This window comes from Spermophilus citellus (genome assembly GCF_964194105.1).
Source record: "Spermophilus citellus genome assembly, chromosome: 4".
NCBI lineage: Eukaryota > Metazoa > Chordata > Mammalia > Rodentia > Sciuridae > Spermophilus > Spermophilus citellus.
The window spans coordinates 222,179,061-222,200,133 of NC_138185.1; the positions used below are offsets into that span (position 1 = coordinate 222,179,061).

At 60.2% G+C, this 21,073-nt stretch overlaps 2 protein-coding genes across 8 annotated transcripts in view; one reads left to right on the forward strand and one right to left on the reverse strand.

Annotated features, from left to right (window-relative positions):
* EVL (Enah/Vasp-like) overlaps window positions 1-851 on the forward strand; it is a 166,474-nt gene extending 165,623 nt beyond the window's left edge. For 3 of the 5 annotated variants that reach the window (XM_081292020.1, XM_081292014.1, XM_081292016.1), the window contains one exon: window positions 643-851. In XM_081292020.1, the coding sequence (XP_081148146.1) occupies window positions 643-698 (56 nt within the window). In that variant the 3' untranslated portion in view covers window positions 699-851. Of the gene's footprint in view, window positions 1-370 lie in introns of all 5 variants that reach the window. The other 2 variants (XM_081292015.1, XM_081292018.1) reach the window with 1 other exon arrangement.
* Window positions 852-2,580: 1,729 nt separating this feature from the next.
* Window positions 2,581-18,143, reverse strand: DEGS2 (delta 4-desaturase, sphingolipid 2). Of its 3 annotated transcripts, XM_081292029.1 has the most exons (4): window positions 18,011-18,130; window positions 5,534-5,658; window positions 4,417-5,159; window positions 2,581-3,326 (listed from the first exon to the last, which is right to left on the reverse strand). In XM_081292029.1, exons 3-4 carry the CDS (start codon window positions 5,131-5,133, stop codon window positions 3,180-3,182), a joined length of 864 nt encoding a protein of 287 aa, XP_081148155.1. In that variant the 5' UTR covers window positions 5,134-5,159; window positions 5,534-5,658; window positions 18,011-18,130; the 3' UTR covers window positions 2,581-3,179. The 3 variants fall into 3 exon arrangements, with proteins under 3 accessions (XP_081148155.1, XP_081148154.1, XP_081148156.1); XM_081292028.1 differs by lacking the exon at window positions 5,534-5,658 and having other exon boundaries at window positions 18,011-18,143; XM_081292030.1 differs by lacking the exons at window positions 5,534-5,658; window positions 18,011-18,130 and adding an exon at window positions 15,903-15,953.
* Window positions 18,144-21,073: the final 2,930 nt, after the last annotated feature.

A 21,073-nucleotide genomic window follows, 5' to 3' on the forward strand; every position in this document is an offset into this window, starting at 1 on the left:
TCCCAGGTCCTCTGAGCAGACCCAGATGCCACCCATCCAGACCCTATGAAGACGCCTGAACCTCAGCACACAGGGCAGTCCCCCCATCCCGCCCCGGAGAGCCCTGCCCCACTCTGGAGCTGAGGCATCAGAGAGGCCTGGCCATTCCAGACCCCAGCCAGCAACTTCTGTGCCAGAGCAGGTGGTGGCAGCAGGGACTGTGGCAGGAGTGGCCTGTGAGACCAGAGACCTGTACCAAAGCTGCCAGTAGGCCGCGCCCTGTGTGGCCTCTGGCAACCCATGGGGGCTTCCAGCAGCCCGGGCAGGTCCACGGGGTGTGGCAGGCTCCCCACGGCTGCTCCTGAGCCTCCCTCTCTGTCCTGTCCCTCAGCCATCAGGCAGGAGCTGAGTGGGATCAGCACCACGTAAGGCGACCACCACCCGGAGGACAGCAAGGAGCCCCCGCCTGCCTCCAGCGCACATGGAGCGTGGGGGCCAGGATGCGCTCCACCTAAATCTCAGCCTGTGATCAAATTCAAAACGAGGAAACAAAGTTCAACTCCTGGATTTTTTTAGATTCTATCTGACACAGAATACCAGGTCTATTCTCTTTTTTTGTATTTTATATTTGCTTATTTAAGTGTACATTTCTTTGGTTTATAGAGGACACCCCCAAATCAACTGCTTCATTAGATGGTTTCCAGGTTTCCTCCAGGTGACGCTGTGAGCCCCTGAGCTGACAGTGAGGGGCCGGCTGGGCTCAGCATCCCGCACAGCACGGCCGCCCGGCCAAGCTCCGCCCCAGCACCTCGGTGTTGTCTGTCCACGCACCGTGTGTTATGTCCACACAGTAATAAACCACTTACTGTCCACACCATGGGCTTTGGCTTTCACTGTCTCCGGCTCCAGGTTGCCCTGGTTGGGGACGCCCCTTTTCAGGGAAGGGCCCAGGGCCAGGGTACACAGCAGTGAGAGCAGCAAGACAGGCCTCCCGTGGGAGCTAGGCTCAGTCAGAACATCCCGGGACCCGCGGGGTGGGCCGGGACGTCTTGGGCACCACTCCCGGATGTTCTGGGGCCTCTGGTCCTCCTGAAAGGAGCCACACGCCCCGGGCCCCCAGCTGACAGGCCCTCAGCCCAGCCACTGCCTGGACCACCACAGGGACGTGTGCTCTGCCCTGCAGGGTCCAGAGGATGTACCTGCTCAGGTGGGGAAGTGGGCGCCAGGGCTGAGGGCGGCGGTAGGGAAAGCCACCCCCACCTGCCACACAGGCTCCCCTGCGCCTCACAGAGGACCCTGGCCTGGGGTGGCAGCGGGGACAACCCACAGGCCACCTGGGGTGCATCCCCAGCACTAGCTCTCCATTGCAGCCAGGGCAGGGTCTGAGCCTTGGCCTGGGGGACCACCATCCATGAGGCCAGGAGCCCAGGCAGTGATAGGCCTTGATGTCCTGGCCATCGTCCCTCAGGCCACCCCATGTGACTCCCCGCCCCACCCCAGATCCCATCTCAGGCCCAGCTACTCTCGGGGCCCAGCCTGGCTGATGACGAGAGGCCTGGTCCTTGAGGTACTGTACCTCACTGGGGATTCCCGGACCCTAAAAGTCAGGCACGTGGTTGTTCTCCAATCAGGAGTAAGAAGCCCGGCTCTGGGAGGTGGGGGCTCCCACCCTCTCCCTGCGCCCCCTTGACATTGCATACTCAGGGCCGTCTCCAGAGGCACCCCCAGGCTCAGGATGGGCCAGGCTACTGATAGGCACTGCCTGGGGGACATGTGCTTGTGGAGGGGGCAGAGGTCAAAGGACTGCTGTGGGTGGGGTGGGGGCTGGACTTCCCCCAGGGTCCCCTTGGCCCTCGGGCAGGCTTGTGTGCACAGGGAGGGGCTGCCTGCCCAGGCTCAAAGTCCTCCTGTCTCAGAAAGAGCCTTTGGCCCAGGCCTTGTCCCTGCAGTATCTCAGCAGTCAGACCACTTGGGGACACCTGTGCCAGGCACCAATGAGGCCACTCCCAGGCAGAGGGCAAAGGACTACAGCAAGCCCTGCTTCCGCCTCCATCCCAGGTCAACAGCAGCCCTGCCGCCTGTCGGGTGGTCCCTGGCTCAGCCGGCCCCACAGCCTCACCCCAGCGCTTAGGGGGTGCTCCATGGCCGAGCCCATACCCAGCTCTTTGTGGAGGGAGGGCCTCACCCAGCACCCGCTGCTGCCTGCCTGCTGTAGACACCATGCCACACTAGCCCAGCCCCAGGGCCAGGGAGCTGACCAGAGGGCTACCTCCCTAGTCGCAGCTGTGCCATTGGTTGCTCCACAGAAAGGACAGAGGTACATGTCCCCACTTCACACAGACACCAAGGACAGTGCCCAGCTTGCTGCCCTCGGGCTGTGGTTCACTATGTGTGCGTGTCTGTCCAGCCACCCATCTGTCCTTCTGGCCGGGGCCTGCTCTGCAGAGCTGTCTCAGCTGATGGGCCTGAACCTCTGTGGACTTGGGAAGCTTCCACAGCGCTAAGGGCCTGAGATGGAGCAGAAGCTGGATAGGTCCGGGGGGCCAGGCCGAGAGCTCAGCCAGGGTGGGAGGAGCCACGGGTCCCCAGTCTGCTGCTGTGATTTCAACATGTGCAGGGCCTTCTGCCGTCCATGCACCTGGAGGTCACTATCCACAGTGGCATGGCCATCAGGAACACTGCCTGAGGCCACCACCCAACCAACTCAGTAAAGGGGTTGCAAGTTGGAGCTGGCCAGGAGGGGGCGCCACTGAGGCACAGGCACCGCCTGCCTGGGTCCGGGGTCTTCTGGGAGCCAGGCTGGGGACAGGACCACCCCCTCGGAAGCACAATGCACAGACTGTGAAAACAAGCACTGGGTTTAATTTAGGGCACAAGAATCCAGAGAAGTCAGCTCCGTGAGGATCATAGGCCCAGGGCATTGAGCCCTTGCCCATTGAGCCCAAAAAGGTCCACTGAGAGTCCCTGTGCAGACCAGGACGCAGCCTGGGCCCACTATTGACAGGCATGGCTGCTGATGGCAACTCCCAGGGCTCTGGGGACAAAAGCCAGAATCAATGCAGCCAAACCCGTCTGGGGCACTGCCCATGGGCACGGGGGAAGCAGCCAAACCCGTCTGGGGCACTGCCCATGGGCACGGGGGAAGCAGCAGCCAGCCAGGCAGTGTGGGCGGGGTCAGGTCGCAGGCTCCCTGGCAGGGCTCACAGGCGGTCCTCTGCCAGCTTGCACACCCGCTTCACCCTGGCATAGGGCCCCAGGGAGTCCTCGAACACAAAATCCCAGAGCACCTTCACCCACGAGTGGTGCTGCGGCAGGTGGTCGTAGTACTCGGGCGCAATCTTCCGCACCTGTAGAGAGGGCAGGGGTCAGGGGCCGGCCCCGGCCACCCACGCAAGCACACGTGCACACGTACACCAGCGTCTCCCAGGGTGCTGGAGTCCGACTGGCCTCCAAGCTCAGCCCACGTGGCACAGGAGCCCTGCCTGGCCCACAGCAGGCACCCCTCCATGGCTGCTCTGTGACTCTTGGGTCCTGATTCTGGCTCTGCCCAGGCAGGCACTGCCCTCTGGGAGCCTGTGCCTTCCCCTCTGTAAAATGGGGACAGTGAACAAAGGCACCTGCTCAGGGGCTGTGGAGGTGGTAAGTGAGCCAGGTCCATGCACAGCCCAGGCACCGCCTCCCGGCTGCACTCGCACGAGCCTTCTCACGCACAGAGGCCCCGGGTACACACACAGCCTCACGCTCAGGCCCCACCTGCTGCCCGCGCTGGGTCACCTCAGTTCTTTCTGACCAGCCAGAGCCGGCTGAGCTGGGGAACAACGGGGGCTCCTCCCCCACTTCTGCCCTTCCTCCTTTCTCACAAAATTCTCCAACTCCGGGCCCAGGGCTCCAGGGAGAAGCCACCAAAGGTTTCCCCTCCCTGCAGCCGAGCCACACCCCTTAGGTTGCAAAGCACAAGGCCCACCCTGTCCTGACTGGCCAGCTCTGGGCCAGGAGGGCCCCTGTCAAAGCCATGACAAGTCATGAGCAGGGACAGGGAGTCAGGAGACAGGAAGAGCCTCCTGTGGAGAATCGCTAATGCAGCTGCCTCGTGCAGAAGAGAAAGATGAAGCACAGAGAGGGTGAGTGACTTGCCCAGAGACACAGTGCATGAATGTCACAATAGGGTGCAAGCCCCCTCTCATTGAACCAAGCCCCTAACTGTAGCACTCCTGAGACTCCCCCCTCCCTGGATTTGCCGCCTTACTCTCCAGCCTGGCACTTGCATGTGTCTTGTGACCTTTCCATTGCCCTGGAGACCACAAAAGAGAGTGACCATCACCTGAGCAGCATAGAAAGGATAAAGCATCTGGGTTTGGCCCAGGGCCTCTCGGGGGCCCCCTCCTCACATGTCTGTCCGGCCCTTGCCCCCCAGCCCCGCCTGGGCCCAGCACGTACCAGGGGCAGGTTGCAGCCCGGGATGCTGGGGAAGTCGTGGTGCTCCATGTGGTAGCCCACGTTGAAGGTGATCCAGTTGAGGGGCCCGTAGTAGGAGTAGGTCTCGTGGCCCTTGAGGAACATGTAGTGCTCGGCCACGAAGTGGCCTGAGATGGGGTGCAGGCCCAGGCCCAGCAGGGAGCTGGCCAGAAGGTAGGCCACAGGCTTGATGCCCCAAAGGGCAAAGATGGCGGCGTCGACCAGCAGCTGCACCAGGGTGTTGAGCACCTCCATGCGGGTCACAGCCTTGGGGTTGACACAGAGCGGCCGCAGCGAGTAGAAGAAGGGCTGCAGCACGAGCCACAGCAGCTTGCGGGCCGGCGTGCAGAAGAGCCAGCCCTCCAGGCGCGTGGGGATGTCCACGTCCAACCCATCGCCGCCCAGGTAGCGGTGATGGTCCACGTGGTACTTCTTGAAGGAGGCCGCGTAGGGCACGCCCACGGGCAGGTTGGCAAAGATGGCGAACCAGCGGTTGTGGGCAGGGTGGCCGGTGCCGAAGGCAGTGTTGTGGGAGATGTCGTGGATGGCCAGCGTCAGGGAGTGGTTCACGCAGCCGCCAAAGGCGTAGGCCCAGAAGAAGAGCCAGCGCCAGGCCAGCCCCTGCACCAGCCAGCAGGCCAGCAGCTGCGACAGCACCAGCCCTGTCACCGTCCACTTGATATGTGGGTCTGGCCGCATCAGGTCCTTGATGGCCGGGTACTTGGCTGCAGTGAGACAGGGGGAGCAGGCGGCTCGGTGAGAGAGCTCGGCCGGCTCCACCCTCCCTGTGCTCTTCCAGCATCTTCCATCTGGCCATGCCCTTCCCTCTCTCCTTCCACCCTCCAGCAGCCCACGCCCTCAAGGATGACTAGGAGGGACGGGCCACCCTCGCACCCAGGAGTACCCAGCCTGAGGGGACGCAGAAGCAGGGGACCTGCCACCCCTCCCCTGGGGGCCTGGGGAGATTTCCCAGAGTGGGGGAATTTGCCACCAGCCTAAATACAGGGCAGGGGTCACCACGGGTCCCAGAAATGCCAGAAATCAGAGCCACGGCAGAGCCAGGAGCCACCTGCCCCGAGAGCCCCTGCTAAACACGCACCCCCGTGCTGTGGCTGCGGGGTCAAGACACAGCACAGCAGAAGGACAGCATGGACTGGTCATCCCCAAACTCATCAGGCCCCTGGGGGTGGCCACGGGAGGGGAACTGCAGGACTCCTGCTTGGCCTTGAAACAGACAGGATTTGGACACCCTCTGAATTAAGAGGAACTTCCGCTGTGACCCCTGCCCCCAAACCCTGACAGGGGCCGAGCTGGGAGGGAAGACGGCAGATGGCCCGCCCGACCTAGCCGGCCCACCGAATCTACGCATGTCCGCTTCCTGCCTTCCTCTCGCCGGCCTGCCGCTGCCTCCGAGGCTTTGAAAGTCCTGCTGCCCTTAGGGGTTTCAGAGACGGAGCTTTTGAAACCATCAAGTTTCTTCCGTCTTCTTCAAAGCTGGCTTTGATTAAAACCTATTTTTCTATCAATTTGACTCCAAATATTTCTGGAGCCGGGAGCAGAGCAGCTAGCCCCTTCCCTGGGCGGGCGGATCCACCCGACAACAGCCCCGAGATCTTAAAACAAACAAGAACTGCAGGAAATATGATAAAGGGTTGAAGGCATGTGTTTGGGGCCTTAGGTGCTTATTAGAGATCTTTTGTACTTTTCTGTATTCTGTTTTACAGAAAAGAAACAATGTGAGTGGGAGGAGGCCACCCAGGCCAGGAGCAGCAGCCCTGCAGGACCGGGAGGGTGGGTGCCCGGTCCCTGGGGCAGGACAGCTCTGCCTCCTGGAGACCTCTGCGGCTGCTCAGCTGGAGGAGCCAAGGTTCAAGGCAGACTGCAGGAGCTGGGTGCAGGGCTGGGGTTCATCACGTACTCAGGGGGACAGGCATCCAGGCCTGCTCTGTCCTCTGTCCCCTGGGCAGGAGCAGACAGGCCCTCAGAGATGGAGCCCGTCCTGTCATGCAGGTGGGGAAGCCAAGCGCAGCAGGGCCTCGGGTCAGTTAGTACTGGTCCTCAGGGTCCCCAGAGTCTCCCACATCGACCCCCAACCCAATGAGCAGCCAGCAGCCTGGGCTCACCCTCCTCAGCGCTGGCCTGTGGAGAGGGTCTCCCAGGGCCGCCCCAGGGGCTGGGGACCCAGAAGTGGAACCCCCCAGGCCAAGGAGGGCTCCTGCCTCAGCTCCTTCTGTATCCCAGAGTGTCACTCCCCTTTGGCACCCAGAATGGGGAGGATGTGACGCAGAGCAGAGCCCCCTCAGGGCCCCCTAGCCAAGGCCCTCCTTCCCTCAGCCTAAGAGACAGGGACGTGGCCCAGTTACACGTGAGGACGATGCCAGGACGATGCCAGGACTCTGCCTGCACCTGGGGCCTGACCCTGGCCTCCAGACCCCAAGAAGATGCGCGGGGCGCTCTGACTCCAGTTGCTAGCCATTCACGCCTCTCCAGCAAGTCAGAGTCACAGAGCGGTCACGTTGGCCCAGCCAGGGATGACCCGGGCGGGGAACCCCTGCCCGAGCTGCTGGGCCCAGAAGGCTGCTGGCCTTGACCTTCTGGGAGGTGCGTGTGTTCCCGCTCCTCCCGGTTCAGGTGCGGGCTAGCCCAGGCGCCAACCCCAGCTCCACCTGAGGGTTTAACATTCAGAACATAAAAGACAGGAATGCGACTCGACGACAAGACTAACAACCCGCTCTAAGGTGGACGAGGGATAGGGCAGATATTTCTTCTCCAAAGAAGATACACAACTGACCGCCCAGCACACGGGAAGGGGCCTGTGAGCACAGCAGTCATGGGAAGTGCAGCTTCTCGGGGAGTGACCACCTCCGGCCACCAAGGGTGGCTAGAGCCAAAGAAGGGAAGCAAGTGAAGACGCGAGGAGCCGCAGCCCCTGGCAGCCCTGCGGGTGGGCATGGTGAGGAGAGGGGCCTGGCCGGTCCCTGAGATGGCAGATGGGCCATGACCACCTGGTCCCACCCCCGCCCCTTAAGCATGTGCCCGGAACTGGAGATGAGGGTCCAACCAGGTGCCATCGCCTGCTCACAGGAACCTGCCGGGGAAGACCACGCAGAAAATGTGTTGGTCGTGCACAGAACGGCGCTTGCCCTTTTTTTCTTTTTTTCTTTTAAGGGAAGGAATGTCATAGCAGTCACTGGCCCCAGCACGGGTGGACCTCGGGGACCAGACACCAGAAGAATGTTGTCTGACGTCACTAGGAGGAAATACCCAAGGGACACATCGAGGGTGGGACAGTGCAGCAGACGTCACCCGGGGTGCCCACTGGGGCTGGGTTTCTGTTTGGGGTGACAACAAAGTTTCAGAAATAATAGTGATGGCTGCACAACACTGTGGATGTCACTGAGGCCACCAAGCCTCACACTTAAACATAGTTGAAGTGGCACCTCGTGTGGGTCATATATTTTACCATGGTAACAAAAAGTTTTTAAAAGTCCCAGCTTCCTTGGGGCTGGGGAAGTGGCTCAAGCGGTAACGCACTCACCTGGCATGCGCGGGGCGCTGGGTTCAATCCTCAGCACCACATAAAATAAAATAAAGATGCTGTGTGTTAAAAAATTCTCTCTCTCTCTCTCTCTCTCTCTCTCTCTCTCTCTCTCTTAAAAAAAAATTTAAAAGTCTCTGCTTCCCGCACGTGACCTTTGTCTGAGCTCCCTGGGAGGATCCCAAAACACTGTCCCTAGAGCCTTGCCAGCTCACAGGGTGGACATGGGGACAAAGCTCTGGGCAGCTGACAGAACACCACCTGAGAGGCTCACACAGCGTGTTTCTGGGACAGGAAGGTGTTGGGGACATGGTCATGGACTCCCAGGGGTGACCGTGTACCCGCTCGGCCCTTGGCGTCACCCTGGCAGTTGGTGTGTGGGAGGAGGGGAGAGCTGCCCGGCTCTGTGCTGCCCCCGAGGAAGCCCCCGAGGAAGCCCGCAGGGCAAGGCCAAGGCCTCTGTCCTCCACAGGGAGGGGGAGAATAACAGACCCCAAAGATGCCACATCCTAAGCCCGACATCTGTGACTGCATTCGGTTACACAGCAAGGGCGGGTGGGCACACGGGCTTCTAATCAGGGAACCCGAAATGGGGACTCCTGGGTCAAGCTGGGGCCATGGCCGTCACGAGGGCCCCCAGGAGTACAGGAGGGAGGCAGGGGTGGAGGTCTCTGTGCTGCGACACAGGACAGACTGGTCCTGCCACAGCTGCTTTGGTACACCAAGGAAGGAAGGGACGTGCAGAGGAACGTGGGCGACTCCAGAAGCTGGGAGACAGGAAATGGATTCCCCAGCCTTCCAAAGGGACGCAGCCCTGCTGACACCGGTTCCCGCCCAGCAAGGACCCGTGAGACTTGCTAGATGGCCACTGACGGGTTTTAAGCCCCAAGTCGTGGGACTTTGTTCCCGCAGCTGCAGGAAACTGACGCGGGGCAGCCCAGCCCCCGTGAAGCCTTGGGATGGAGTGGACTGGCTTGGCCAGCCCTGCCAGAGCCTCGCTGCCCACCGCCCGGCCAGGGACAGGCCTCCAGGGCACCTCCCAGCTTTGACCCGCCCGTCCTGCAAGGGCAGAGCTCAGATGTGAAAGCTGGAAGGACACAGGCCTAGGGGACAGGTGGGCCACACACTAGCCTTCCACTTGGAGGTAGGGACAGGGCCTGCTGCTCCACAGGGCGGCAGGTGGGACAGGGGCAGGGGCAGCTCATCCCACCTTCTTCTGACCCAACAGGGCCAGGGTCAGCAGCGACACTCCGGGCCGGGCTGTGCTGCAGTGTGGTTGGGAAAAGATGTGCTTCTACGGGCAACCAAGGGGCTGGGGGTCCACCAGCCACAGCCAGGCAAGAGGAGGTCTTTGTGACAGGCAGGGAAGAAGGATGTACCATCCTCTCTTCAGGAAGGGCCTGCCCCGCCCAGGACCTGGAAGGCATCGCAGAGCCCTGAGCCTGTGCACCCCAGGAGTCAGGCTGGGCTCCACCCGCCTGCCTCTCACCAGGGTCCTCTGGGCACCAGCCTCTCTCTACAGGGTCCTCAGAATAGCAGCAGGTCCCCCACCTGCCCAGACCCTGCAGGGGATCCACCAGCTCAAGGCCCTCGGCTTCCACAGAGCAGGTGGCCCCTACTTCCCCTTGGAAGGACGCCAAGTCTTAGAGCGAGAGGGTGGGGCCTGCCACACCTGCACCAGGTGAGCCACAGGCAGGTGAGCTGTGGGGCCGCAGGGCCTGGGTCACCTGGTTCTTGGATCCAGGCCAGACCAACAATACTCTGCTCCTCAGAGGCAAGAGCAACAACGGAGCCCAGAAGCCAGGACCTGGGCCAGTGGGCCCCGGTTTACCTGTCTGCTGAACAGGGATCACATGCTCTCCTGTGGGATGGGTTGGAAGCAAGTGAGAACACACGTGGGGTCCCCCAACCAGGCCAGCTTCAGGGAGCCTGGTGCCCCATCCTCCTCTTCCCAGCGGTTCCAAAGGACCCAAGCCCTCTCTCCTCAGGGACCCAGAGCAACTGAAGACGACAGCAGAACCCGGGCCTGCCTGCCGCCCTGAGGCTGCCCCTTACGCCCCCAGGGTCCGTAGGAGCGCAGTGCCAGGACTGGGAGGAGCGCACCCCTGAAACCCCCTCTCAGTGGACGCTGGGCAGTCCCCAGCCTGGCCAGGCACAGGCACGTCCAGCAGGAGTCCTCACTCAGGCAAGACCCCGACAGGGCCTGGGGAGCCTCCCAGTGCCCAGTTCCTGAGCGGGGTCTTGGAGCAGTGTTGGCCCCTGCTCCCCAGGCCTGCTCCAGCAAGAGCAGACCCCAGCCTCCGGGCCACAGGTGCCACAGGGTGCCACCGTGCCACAGGACCGACCATCCTGCTGGAGGCAACTAAAGACTGAGGGTCTGGACCCTGGCCGTCATGAGGGTGTGAGCCCTGAGGAGGGCACAGACACCGTGAGCCCCAGGGACCTCAAACGCCTGGGGGCACTTTCTGGACCCCAGTGCTGGGGGGAAGTACTGGCCGGCCCAGAAACTCCAAGGAGCTCTCAGGAAGGCCTGCAGCGGGCCGGGACCACCCACTGTGCGTCTCCTAGGGCTTCCAGAACCAGGAGGCCTCAGAGGACAGTGCCCAGAAGCTGCCAAGCCACCAGGTTCTGGAGGTGGCAAAAGCAGGGGTCTCACCAGGCAGAAAGACCTCACCGAGCCTCCAAGAGGACCCCAGGAAGGGCCCACCTAAGGAGCAAGGCTACACCCTGGGCCTTCCCCAATTCCTGGAGACACGGTCAAGGCCCTGAGAAATTCTGCCCTGGCTCACAGAAACCTGCCAATGCCCACCGCTGCCAATTCTAGAGGTTCTGGACCTGGGGGAGGGGAGGCCTGAGGGTCACCCCACCCTGGGGAACGTGCAGGCTGGGAGTGCAGAGGAGGCCATGCTGAGGTCAGTTTGGGGGCCGGCAGGATTTGATAGTAAATGAATCCATGGAGATGTCCAGTCTCAGGGGTCAGAGAGGACAAGAAGCTAGGACAGGCGCCCACCAGACTGGGAAGGATCACTGGGGTCTCTGCAGGAGCCTGAGGCCAGAGGTAGGGAACTGAGGCCGTGAGGGCTGAACACAGGGGAGTGGGCAGGGGACAGGGAGGGCTGGCCACAGGCACCAGGACACACCTGGCTGGTGTCGTGGAGGTGAGCAGGATGCTGGAGATGCCTCTTCTGCGTATTCCAGGGAGGGGACCCAGGGAGAGTGGGGGGCCTGGGAGGGCCCCCAGGCCTCAGGCTCCATCTCATCCCAGCCACAGTAAGGTGGGTCGCCCGAGGAGGGGAGGGACGCCCTCGCCACAGCCCCTCAGGAATTGCGGGCCAGTGGGCAGTGCCCTCTGTGGTGGTGCTCCCCGGACCTCAGGGGGACCCTGCCCACGCAGGCCTCCTCCCCAGCCTAGATGCAGCTAATAAGTGCCCCGAGGCACTGGGCAGCCTACAGCCCAGTGTGGACGGCCACCTGGAACCAAAGACAAAGAGACCCACACAAGTGGCTTCCCCACTGAGGGGCCCAACAGCAGCTGATCATGACTACAGCAATTTCTAGAAGTCTCCCTGTCTAAGCAAGACACAGAGGGGAGGGCTCTGAAGTCCAGGGAGGCTCAAGGAAGGGCCCGAGAGGGCACAGTAAGGCTTGCGGAGCCAGGACCTGAGCTCAGGACCGGCACTCCAGGCCTGTATTGTGCCGAGCCAGGCCTGCGCCGGCTGGGACTCCGTCAGCACATCCCTGGTGTCTGACGTCCCATTCAGGCTTCACCACCCTGCCCAGGACATGACCACCGCCCCCATCTTAGAGATGGCACAGAGGCCCCACCAGAAGGGGCAGCAACCTGCCCGAATTCCACAGGCCCTTCCAGAGGGGTGGGAGTGTGCTGCTCTGCCTCAGGTCCCAAGCGGGCACCCAGGGACTGCTGTGTGACCCGCAAGCCCCAGCCCTCTCTGGGCCTGCCTCATCACTCTCCGTCTCCAGGGCTGTGACGCATGGGGGAGCAGGTCCACGAGGGCACATGGACCCTGGGGTGAGACGAGGGAGGACAGAGCCGATGCTGGGGTGCTGGGAGCCGGGCTCCCTCACAGCCACCTACTTGCTCAGGTCAGCAGACCCCTCATGGGACAGCAGCAGAGCATCCGGTGGGCCTGCTGGCTCGGAGGGAGGAAGGCCTGATGCCAAGAGCCCACCCCACAGGACCGTCCATCACCCTCTAGCTCTGATGGAACCTTGGTCTTGTCCAGAAACTCTCCTAACAATTCTGCTTTGCATCCAGGTGGGGGATATGGCTGGGTCAGCCGCTGGGCAAGGAAAGTGCCCTGCTGTGCGCTGCACTGGTGGCAGAGAGGGGGCCCCAGGCCCTGCCCTAGACTCCTCTGCAGCCACAGGCCGTTCCACCCTCTCCCTGCTGACTTCTCGCTCGTGTCCAGCAGGGCTCCCAGGAGTGGGGGGGGTTCTCATCACTTCCACTCCTCGACCCCTCCACGTCCCCAGGCCCTGGCACGGGCACCATCTGGGACTGGACTCTCCTACCACTTTCCCAAGGAAGCCAGATATCATCACAGACAGTCACTCACTGGCTGCAGTGTCCTTGTCTCTGCCTGTCATCCTGCTGCTGCCCCACCAGCAGCTGGCACCACCGAGCTGCTCGGTGTTGACTGTGCCACCTGGTGGCCACAGCAGGAGGTGCTGAGACAACCTCCTGGCCATGCCTGGCCCTCTCCCTCCTGCAGTTGAGTAAGTTGACCTCTGAGCAGCCTCTTCTCACAAAGGTGCCTCTTAATTCCCTCCTTCCTAAACAACTTCCCTGGGTCTGGCCTAATGCTCTGAGACCATCCTCCCACAGTGTCAACCTCTCCCGCCTGCCTTTGAGCCAAAAGACAAGCCCAGCCCTGTCAGTGCAGGAGGCTCTCTGGGGACCCAGAGCCACAGAGAAAATGAGGAAAGTGGTCCAAAGTACCTTCAGGAGCACCTTACCCTACCTCCTCACGGGCCACTTGCTAAACCTGCTTTTCATCCCAGTGACAAATATGTGACAAAGGTCTGAGCATCCAGCTGTTGACAGACATGGGAGGGATATGACAAGGAGATGAGGGCTCAGCTCGTGAGGGGCACCTAGTGTGTCCCAGCCAGGAGCACCGACACAGGGACACGCGGTGTGCTGGGTGCTGCAGCTGAAGCCTCCCCCTGGAGAATTCGGGCAGCAGGGGTGGGATTGGCCTGAGGTCACAGAAGGTCCTGATGGTGGTGAAACGTCACAGTAGGGTACGTAACTTTCTCAAAACCACCGACCGTGCCTTTAAATGAGTGGATTGTGAGGCATGTTCATTATCCCTCAATAAAGCTGTTAAAAATTAAAGAAGGAACTTGGGGCCGAGATAAGCCAGGCGGAAACAGAGCACATGCAGGGACAGAGGCCAGAAGGAAGGAGACAAAGAGGCCCATGGCTGGCAGCTGCAGGGAGGCAGGCACAGCAGCCAGAGGAGGGCCATGGCCTCCTGTCACACAGAGGCTCAGGCCGGCCCGGCCACAGCAGCCAGGCCCTGCTGCAGGTGCCAGGTGAGAGTCCTGACCCCGTGCCTAACCGTGGGACAACCTCAGGCAAGTGACTTCCCTTTCCGGGCTCCTGAGATACACAAACATTCCAAGTGTGCATGAGACAAAGAAGAAGAAAACCACCCCACGTTAAAAGGCAAAGGGCAGACAAGCCCTGGTGGGAATGGTCCAGCCACAGACACACAAATCCACGTGGGAACTCTCACCGCGGTGTGAGGGGACTTGGAGGTGGGGCTGCGGAGGCCATGAGGTCACAGGGTGGAGCCTCATGCATGGGATTGATCCCCTGATGAAAGAGATCCCACGAACTTCTGCAGCCCTCCCTCACCTAGAACAAGGACAGGGTCCTTCAGCAGACACCAACCCGCCACCACTGGTGGCAGGGAAACCCAGGCGGCGATTTTGGGTGGCATGGGGCTGGAGATAGCAAAAGCTGTGTGAAGTGGCCTCTTATCTCATGGTGTCACTCAAGCCCTGAGGAGCCCTGTGTGCCAGGCACCTTGGAGGAAGCCTCAGAATTGAGTGAGGAAGTAAGGTCCCCAAGGCAACTGCCCCATGGCCTAGCGGAGAACTGGGACAAAGGGAAAGGGCCAGGCATGCTGGGGGAGGAGCGGGGAGAAGAAGCTTAAAGGGAGGGGCGGCAGGTGTGTGCGTGTGTGCGTGTGTGTGTGCGCGCGTGTGTGTGTGCGTGTGTGCGTGTGTGCGTGTGTGTGTGCGCGCGTGTGTGTGCGTGTGTGCGTGTGTGTGCGTGTGTGTGTGCGCACACGCGTGTTTGTGCGTGTGTGTATGTGTGTGTGTGTGTGTGTGCGCGTGTGTGTGTGCATGTGTGCGTGTGTGTGTGTGTGTGTGTTGTTAAAGTGTGTTTCTTTGCAAAGAACATTCAGGTTGAGACCTAAGTTGGCACAGGAATTCCCTAGAGGAAGAATAACGAACAGGAATTCTAGAGGGGCGGGGCCGGGAGTGGCTCAGGAGCAGAACTCTCGGGAAGCCCGATGACCAAGATGACCAAGAACCTCAGCAGAGAGCAGTGGCACAGAAGCTGGGATTGGAAAGAGGGTGGGGACTCCCCCTGAGCGGCAGAAGGGCAGGGGCCAGAGACTGGGGCGCTGAGTAGGCCAGAGGCTTTCACAGGGAGGGGCATCACGGCCACACAGGGCCCACAGTAGCCCTTGGGGACCTTCCACTTGGGCTGCTGGGGATCTGTGCCCTGGGGCCTCCCAGCCCAGGCAGGCTCATGGCCCCTCTCCCAGGACAGGGGCTTCTCTGCTCTCTTGTGCTGCTGGGAGCCACTACCCCGAGGAACTCAGGGCCTCAGAGTTGAGACCAGAGGAGGCCCTGTCACTGAAGCTGAGCCTCAGAGCCCCTCACAGGGCGACTCCTCCCTTCCTTCTGCCATCTCGGAGCCTCCAGGCAGAGGGGGGTGAGACTCAGCAGCCCACACCCCACCCCGGGAGGCCAGCCTCTCTGTGGCTGGGCAACCAGAGCCAAGGGCTCCCCTCATGGCTTAGGCCAGCTCTGCTCCTGACTTCCCACCTGTGGCTGAGAGAACCCAGCCAGACCTTTCCCACAAGAATCCAACAATTGCCAAGAGTTCTACTTCCTGGTTTCCCTCTTCTGTTTGTCTTGGATTATTTGAATATTTTTAACTGTGTACAGTCTGCTTTGACAACCTTTTTTAAAAAAAAAAATTACAAAGCTATTTGTTTAGGGGGAAAAAAAAAGCCTCCTTTTTATTCCACCAGCCACGCCTGGCTTGGTTTCTAATGAGACCAGTCTTGCTGACTCTGTTCTGCCCGGGGCCTGGGAGATGTGATTCTTGGGTTTCCACGGAGGCCTATTTTCTAGGATGCTGTGCCTTAGGGAAGATGTCCCTATTCCAGGCAGGAGCTGGGCATGGACTTTGGCCCCATTCACAGAGCACCTGGAGCACACTCTTTATGATTTCCTAGGACCTGACTCTGAGATTAGGATCTTAATTGAATATCTATTGACCTCTAAGAGCTTGGCACAGCCTGCATCAGCCAGATGGACAGGACAAAACTCGGCCCGAGCAACCACCCAGCTTCTGTGGTCTCCGGGCTGTGTGGCCTGCACAGGTCACCATCCTCCCTGATCCCCACTCTGCAGCCTCTTCTCAAAAGAGATGCTGCAGTTACACACAGGGTTCCTCCCAGGGCAGGAGCAGCACGGTGCAGGGAAGGCAGGCCCAGAAGGAAACCCGCAGGCCTGTGTGCATGATGTCAGTAACTCCATTGCCACAGAAGTCCCTAGCCAAGCACATCTGGGATTACCTCACAGCACCTGCACAGCTCCAGGAGGAAGGTACCCCTGACCCTGCCCAAGTCTCAGCTTCCTCCTCTGTCCACTGACTCACCCGTGGCTGGTGAATGGGTCCTGGGATCCTTGCCAGGAGGTCACCTTCACCGCCAACTCTGGACTTCTCCCCAGCTCCCCAGAGACCAGAGCTTATGGGCGGCTGCCGTGAAAGGGAAACCTGAGGTCAGCCCTTGCCAGCCTGGGCCAGGGCCTAGGAGGCTGGCCAGGTGCTTCCTGAGGGACGCAGAACTGAACCCAGCAGAACAAGGCCCAGCAAGAGAGCCAGGCAGAGCAGGGACAGGACACTCAAGCAGGGAAAGGCTGGGGCAGAAGCCTGGGAGGGAGAGAGACAGCTCATTCCAAGTTCGCTAGCTCAGAACTGGACTGGCAAGAGGGCAGGCACCATGACTCCTGAAAGGAGACATGAGCAAATCTTCCTGGAGGGACAGCACAGCCTGGGCCTGCCTTGTGAAGCCTCCCAAGCCTCCCAGAACTCTTTGGCCATCCTCTGTAGAAAGCCTGGACTCCTTCTAGGGCCCATGGTTTATCTCTTTTGAAAGAGACCCTTCTGCACGTCCTACGGTCTCAGACACATCACTGGGCACCTTGCTCTCTGGGATCCCATTTCATCCTCACACCCACTCCACCAGGCAGGAAGACTGTGCCCACTTGGCAGCCTGGGAGAGTGAGGTTACAGCCGAGGGGGTGGGCGCTTCAGGCCCTGGCTCCTCCCTTATAACCCTGAGCACCCATGGCCAGGACTCTGGCTGTCCAGAGCCTCCCGGCTTCTCCCTCTGGGCCAGGGGCCCAATAAGCCCTGTGAGAGGAAGCAGCAGGGGAAGGCATGGAACCAAGATGCCAGCCCTCGGCGGTAGATGGGGAGCCCTCCCAGCCGCCCAGGAAGTTGGAGCTTCAGGGGAGTCGCCTGTTGGTCTCACAGAAGTTCCCAGCCCTGAGAACCCAGCGGCAGGGCTGCCAGCGCGTGCATCCTGTGTTTGAAGATTGAAGTCGTAGGATGAACATCTGCGGTCTTGAAGTGGGTCAGGAAGGCACCAAAGTGAGGACTGGCAAGAAAACGGCCAATCGACCTAACTGAATTTACACTAAACAGAAGCTCTGTGCTAACCAAGACGATGAGCAGGAGGACACACCCGCCACATCTCAGACCCAGGGTTCCAGGGCCCTAGGAGAAAGGGCTCTACCCACACGCAAAAGACAAGCCCCAGGTTAAAATGGCCAATTCAAATCTGAAAACAATCATCAAATACATACAAACTGTCCATGAAGAAACAATCTTGTACCACCATCTGGTGAAATATCAGAAAATTAAAAGGTGAGCCAAGTGTCGGCAAAGGTGTGGGGATCGATCAGTGAGAAGGAGCCCAGCTTGGGAGCACCTGGGTGGCAGGCAGGGTCATTTGCTTGCGGTTCAAAGGTGTTATGGGCATGAATGAGCCACACAATGGTGTCCACACAGGTAAAATGACCCCACAGGCTGGGCCCCGGTGGTGCACGCCTGTAATCCCAGCGGCTTAAGAGGCTGAGGCAGGAGGATTGCAAGTTCAAAACCAGCCTCAGCAATTTAGCGGAGCCTTAAGCAATTCAGTGAGACCCTTTCTCTAGATAAAATATTTAAAAGGGCTGGAGATATGGCTCAGTGGTGGAGTGACCCTGGGTTCAATCCCCCCCCCCTCCAAAAAAAGACCTCACAGAACCCTGGGCGGCCACCAGGTATTAAGCTACCTGATGGAACAGACGGGATACTTTGGTAAAATCTTTGGGGTCCCCCACCGCGCCCACCAAAGAGACCGCATCTCTCGCTGCGCAGCTGCTTCCTTGCCCGCCCTCCGAAGTCCACGGTGGGCCTTCTCGCCAGCCGCAGGACCCTAGGCAACCGCACCCAGCGGGTGGCCACCGGTTGCCGGCGAAAGACCAAGGCAGACTGCGCCGCTGGCCGTCCCCACGCTGCCCGCCCGAGGCTGAGCCGCGCTCCGCCGGAGAATCGAGTTCCCAGGACGGAGTCGCAGGCCGAGACCCCGCGGAGCCCGGTGGGGATGCACCTCCCCCGGGCGAGGATGCGGCAGTGCGGCTGGCCCCCGGCTCGCACGGGATCCCAGGCAGGCTCCCGGGGCTGTCCCCACCCGCAGGCTCCCGCAACGCGCTCACCCAGCATCTCCTTGCGCCGCTGCGTGTGCGGCTGGTCGGTGTAGACCCACTCGAAGTCGCTGCGGCCCGCGCAGTTGCCCATCGTGCGCCCGGGAGCTCAGCGCGCGGCTCCGATCTGCTCCACCTGCCGCGGCGCCCGCGCGGCGCCGGCTACTTCGGGCGGGGCCGCCGGAGGGGCGGGGCTCGCGGTGGCGGACCGGGAGAGCAGCCCGGGTTCCTGCGGTGCCCGAGTGGCTCCGCACCTGGGCGGGCCGCGGTGGCTCTCGGAGCCTCAGTTTCTTTGGCCGGAAAATGGGGCTGTGCGTCCACCCTGGAGGCTGCGGAGCGCACACGACCCACCAGCGTCCCTGGATCACTCCTGGTGGGTGACGCCGGCTGCCGCCCGCGGGCCGCGTCGCCTCGGAGCACACTCATTCTCCCCGCCTCGCTTGCCCCAACTAGTAGCCGGGCTTTAAGGCCGAGCGCTGGTTCTGTCCTTGGCTCACACCTATTTGCGTTTGGGTCTCTGACTCCTGCTACCCGTGTCCACACAGAGGATCCTGTAATCGTGCCCGCGTGGCAGGGAAGAGGGGACTTGGGAGGAAAGAGCTCAAAAGCCTGCAACAGTGTCCACAAGCAGCTCAGGAAAGGTGGGCTTCGAGTGTCCTCCCTACCCACCCCCTCACCCAATAACCTCCTGGAGGTGAATCAGACCACCCCAGCCTCAGGGAACTTGAAATCTCAATGGGGACACAGATAGGGAAGTGATTCCAAGTGATGTGTACCATGTCACAAGATAGGCCATGGAGTAGCTAGGATCCAGTAGAAGGAGCTTTTGCATTGGGCCTTGTGGGATGAGTAGGAGTTCAACAGTTAGAAAAGCAGAAATTGATAGAGGGAACAGCAGATGCACAGGCTCACAAGCAAAGAAGAGCCAGACATTCTCCAGGTGAAGAGTCAGTTTGGGGGATGGGGAGACAGAGACCCTCATTTTTACTTTCTCAGGGATTCCCCTCCTCTCCTTCTGCTCCTTTGGAGCTTGGAGGGTGTACATGGCATACCTGAAGACTCAAGTCTGGCCTCTGCCAGGTTCTGCGCTCACAAGCAGCTAGAGCTACCACAAGGCAGTGATGGCCAGCTTCCCTGCTCCTCAGAAGTCCAACCCAGGAGTGCCGTCAGCTTGACAGGCCTCCCTCTGCCCAGAGCCAAAGGCAGTCCCAGCCTGAGCTAGGAAGGAGGACACAGGCATCCACCACAGCCCACGTCAGCTAGGGAAGAGGGTGGGCACAGAGGCTGGATGCCTCAAACAGCGGGTGGACCCTCAGCGCCCCTGGTCAGCCCCCCATACTACATATACGACAGGGGCACTGGTCCAGCTCGCACACCTCCAGAGACAGAAAGCTCCTTGTTCTGCGGGAAGTCTGCCCTACTCCCAGCCAGGAGGGCCTCAGAAGCTGTTCTACAGCTGCCACTTTACAGGTGGGGACAAAGGCCCAGAGATGAGAAAGGCCTTGCCTAAAGTGGGGGACTATGCTGCAAAGCTGGGCAGGACTCTGCTTCCGACTCCCAACATCAAGAACTTCCCAAGCCAGAGCCTCCAGCCCACCCTGAACTTGAAGGTCTGCCCTGAGATGCCCCCAAGCCTGCCAGCTCTTGATCCCAGGATGGGAATCCAACAGCCACCCTGCTCTTACCCTGGGACAACACCTGTCCTGGGGATGCTGACCCAATGCTCTCATTTTACAGAGGAGGGAATTGAAGCCCAAGAGGGGACAAGAGGGACACAGAAGTGAGACAAGGGGGTGGGATAAAAGTTCAAGGTAAGGAACCTGCGATTCAGTGCCCTTGCCAAGGGATCCTCAGGTCCCCCAGGTCAGCAGGAACCATCACCATCAAGACTTGCCCCAGCCTGTCCCTGGTCTTAGGAATGAAAGAAAAGACATTCATTTGTAAGGCGCCGTCCTGAATAGGATCCTGGAAGGAAGAAAGACACTGGGTAAAAACTTAGACAATCTGAATAAAGGATGGACTTTCTTTCATTATAATGTCTCAGTATTGGTTCATTAATTGTAACAAATGCAACATGCTATTCTAAGATCTTAAAATAAAGGAAATTGGATGTGGAGTATATGTGAATTGTCTACACGATCTTCACAGTTACTCTGTAAATCCAGAGTATATAGTGGCAGTCATGCACAACTTGCATCCTGGAAGAGCCTCCTGCCGTGGGAGTACCCCATGCTCAGGTGCCGGTGGTGATGCAGACGTAAACAGACCTGCAGTTTACAGGTTTACTAAGTACAGCAGGTACAATTAGGCACAGTGTGTCATGCTGGATGAGGACCATAAACCCTGGCTGCTAGTTTATGTATTTACTCTGCCGTACTTTTTATTGTTGTTTTAGTGTGGGAGGGGGAGCCCTTGCTGGCCAGTCCTGGCTCGTAAACAGCACACAGAGCCTCTTGATGGTGCCATCTTCTTGGGCTCACCATGGCCCCGGGAGCAAGAGGCTTCACTAAATACCACGCAGCTCTGCGTGCTGGAGGCGAAACTCTAGGGGTTTGTGTTGGTGAGTCTGTCACATTCACACATGATGAAATCACCCCGTGACACATTTCTCAGTACATGTCCTATGGTTAAGGACATGTGACTATGTGGACATGGTCACTGTACCTGATAAGCGCCAGACGAGTTGACCAACAGGGACTGTCGTGGTTGGAAGCAGAGGAGCCCGGGAGGCCAGCCACTGTGGCTCCCCGCACTCCTCCACCCGTCTCCTCTGGCAGCACAGAGGATTTTTTGCTGGCTCTCAGAGGGGCCCCATGTGGCTGTCGGTCAGAGCATTTTGGTATCGGCAGCTGCACAAGGAGCAGGAGCACCCACACCCGGAAATCTCAGCACACGCAGTGTGTGTTGCCACAGCAGAAGGTTGTCCTTACCCCTCTTTCATAGAAACAGGCCAGAATGCATTCCAGACAGCCCCTCCCACGCTCCCAAGCCAGCAGAGTCAAGCAACCGTGTCCCAGAGCTGGTTGACATCCCAGCTATGTCACCCCATGAAAGAAGAGCAGCCAGCCCAGACAG

What these genes read in the sequence shown, in the direction of transcription:
- DEGS2 (XM_081292028.1), bottom strand. Translation starts at nt 18,092, where the DNA reads ATGGGCAACTGCGCGGGCCGCAGCGACTTCGAGTGGGTCTACACCGAC. An exon ending in GCGGCGCAAGGAGATGCTGG is followed by an intron (nt 5,160 to 18,010) that starts GTGAGCGCGTTG and finishes GTCTCACTGCAG; the next exon opens with CCAAGTACCCGGCCATCAAG. An exon ending in CGGGCTGCAACCTGCCCCTG is followed by an intron (nt 3,327 to 4,416) that starts GTACGTGCTGGG and finishes CCCTCTCTACAG; the next exon opens with GTGCGGAAGATTGCGCCCGA.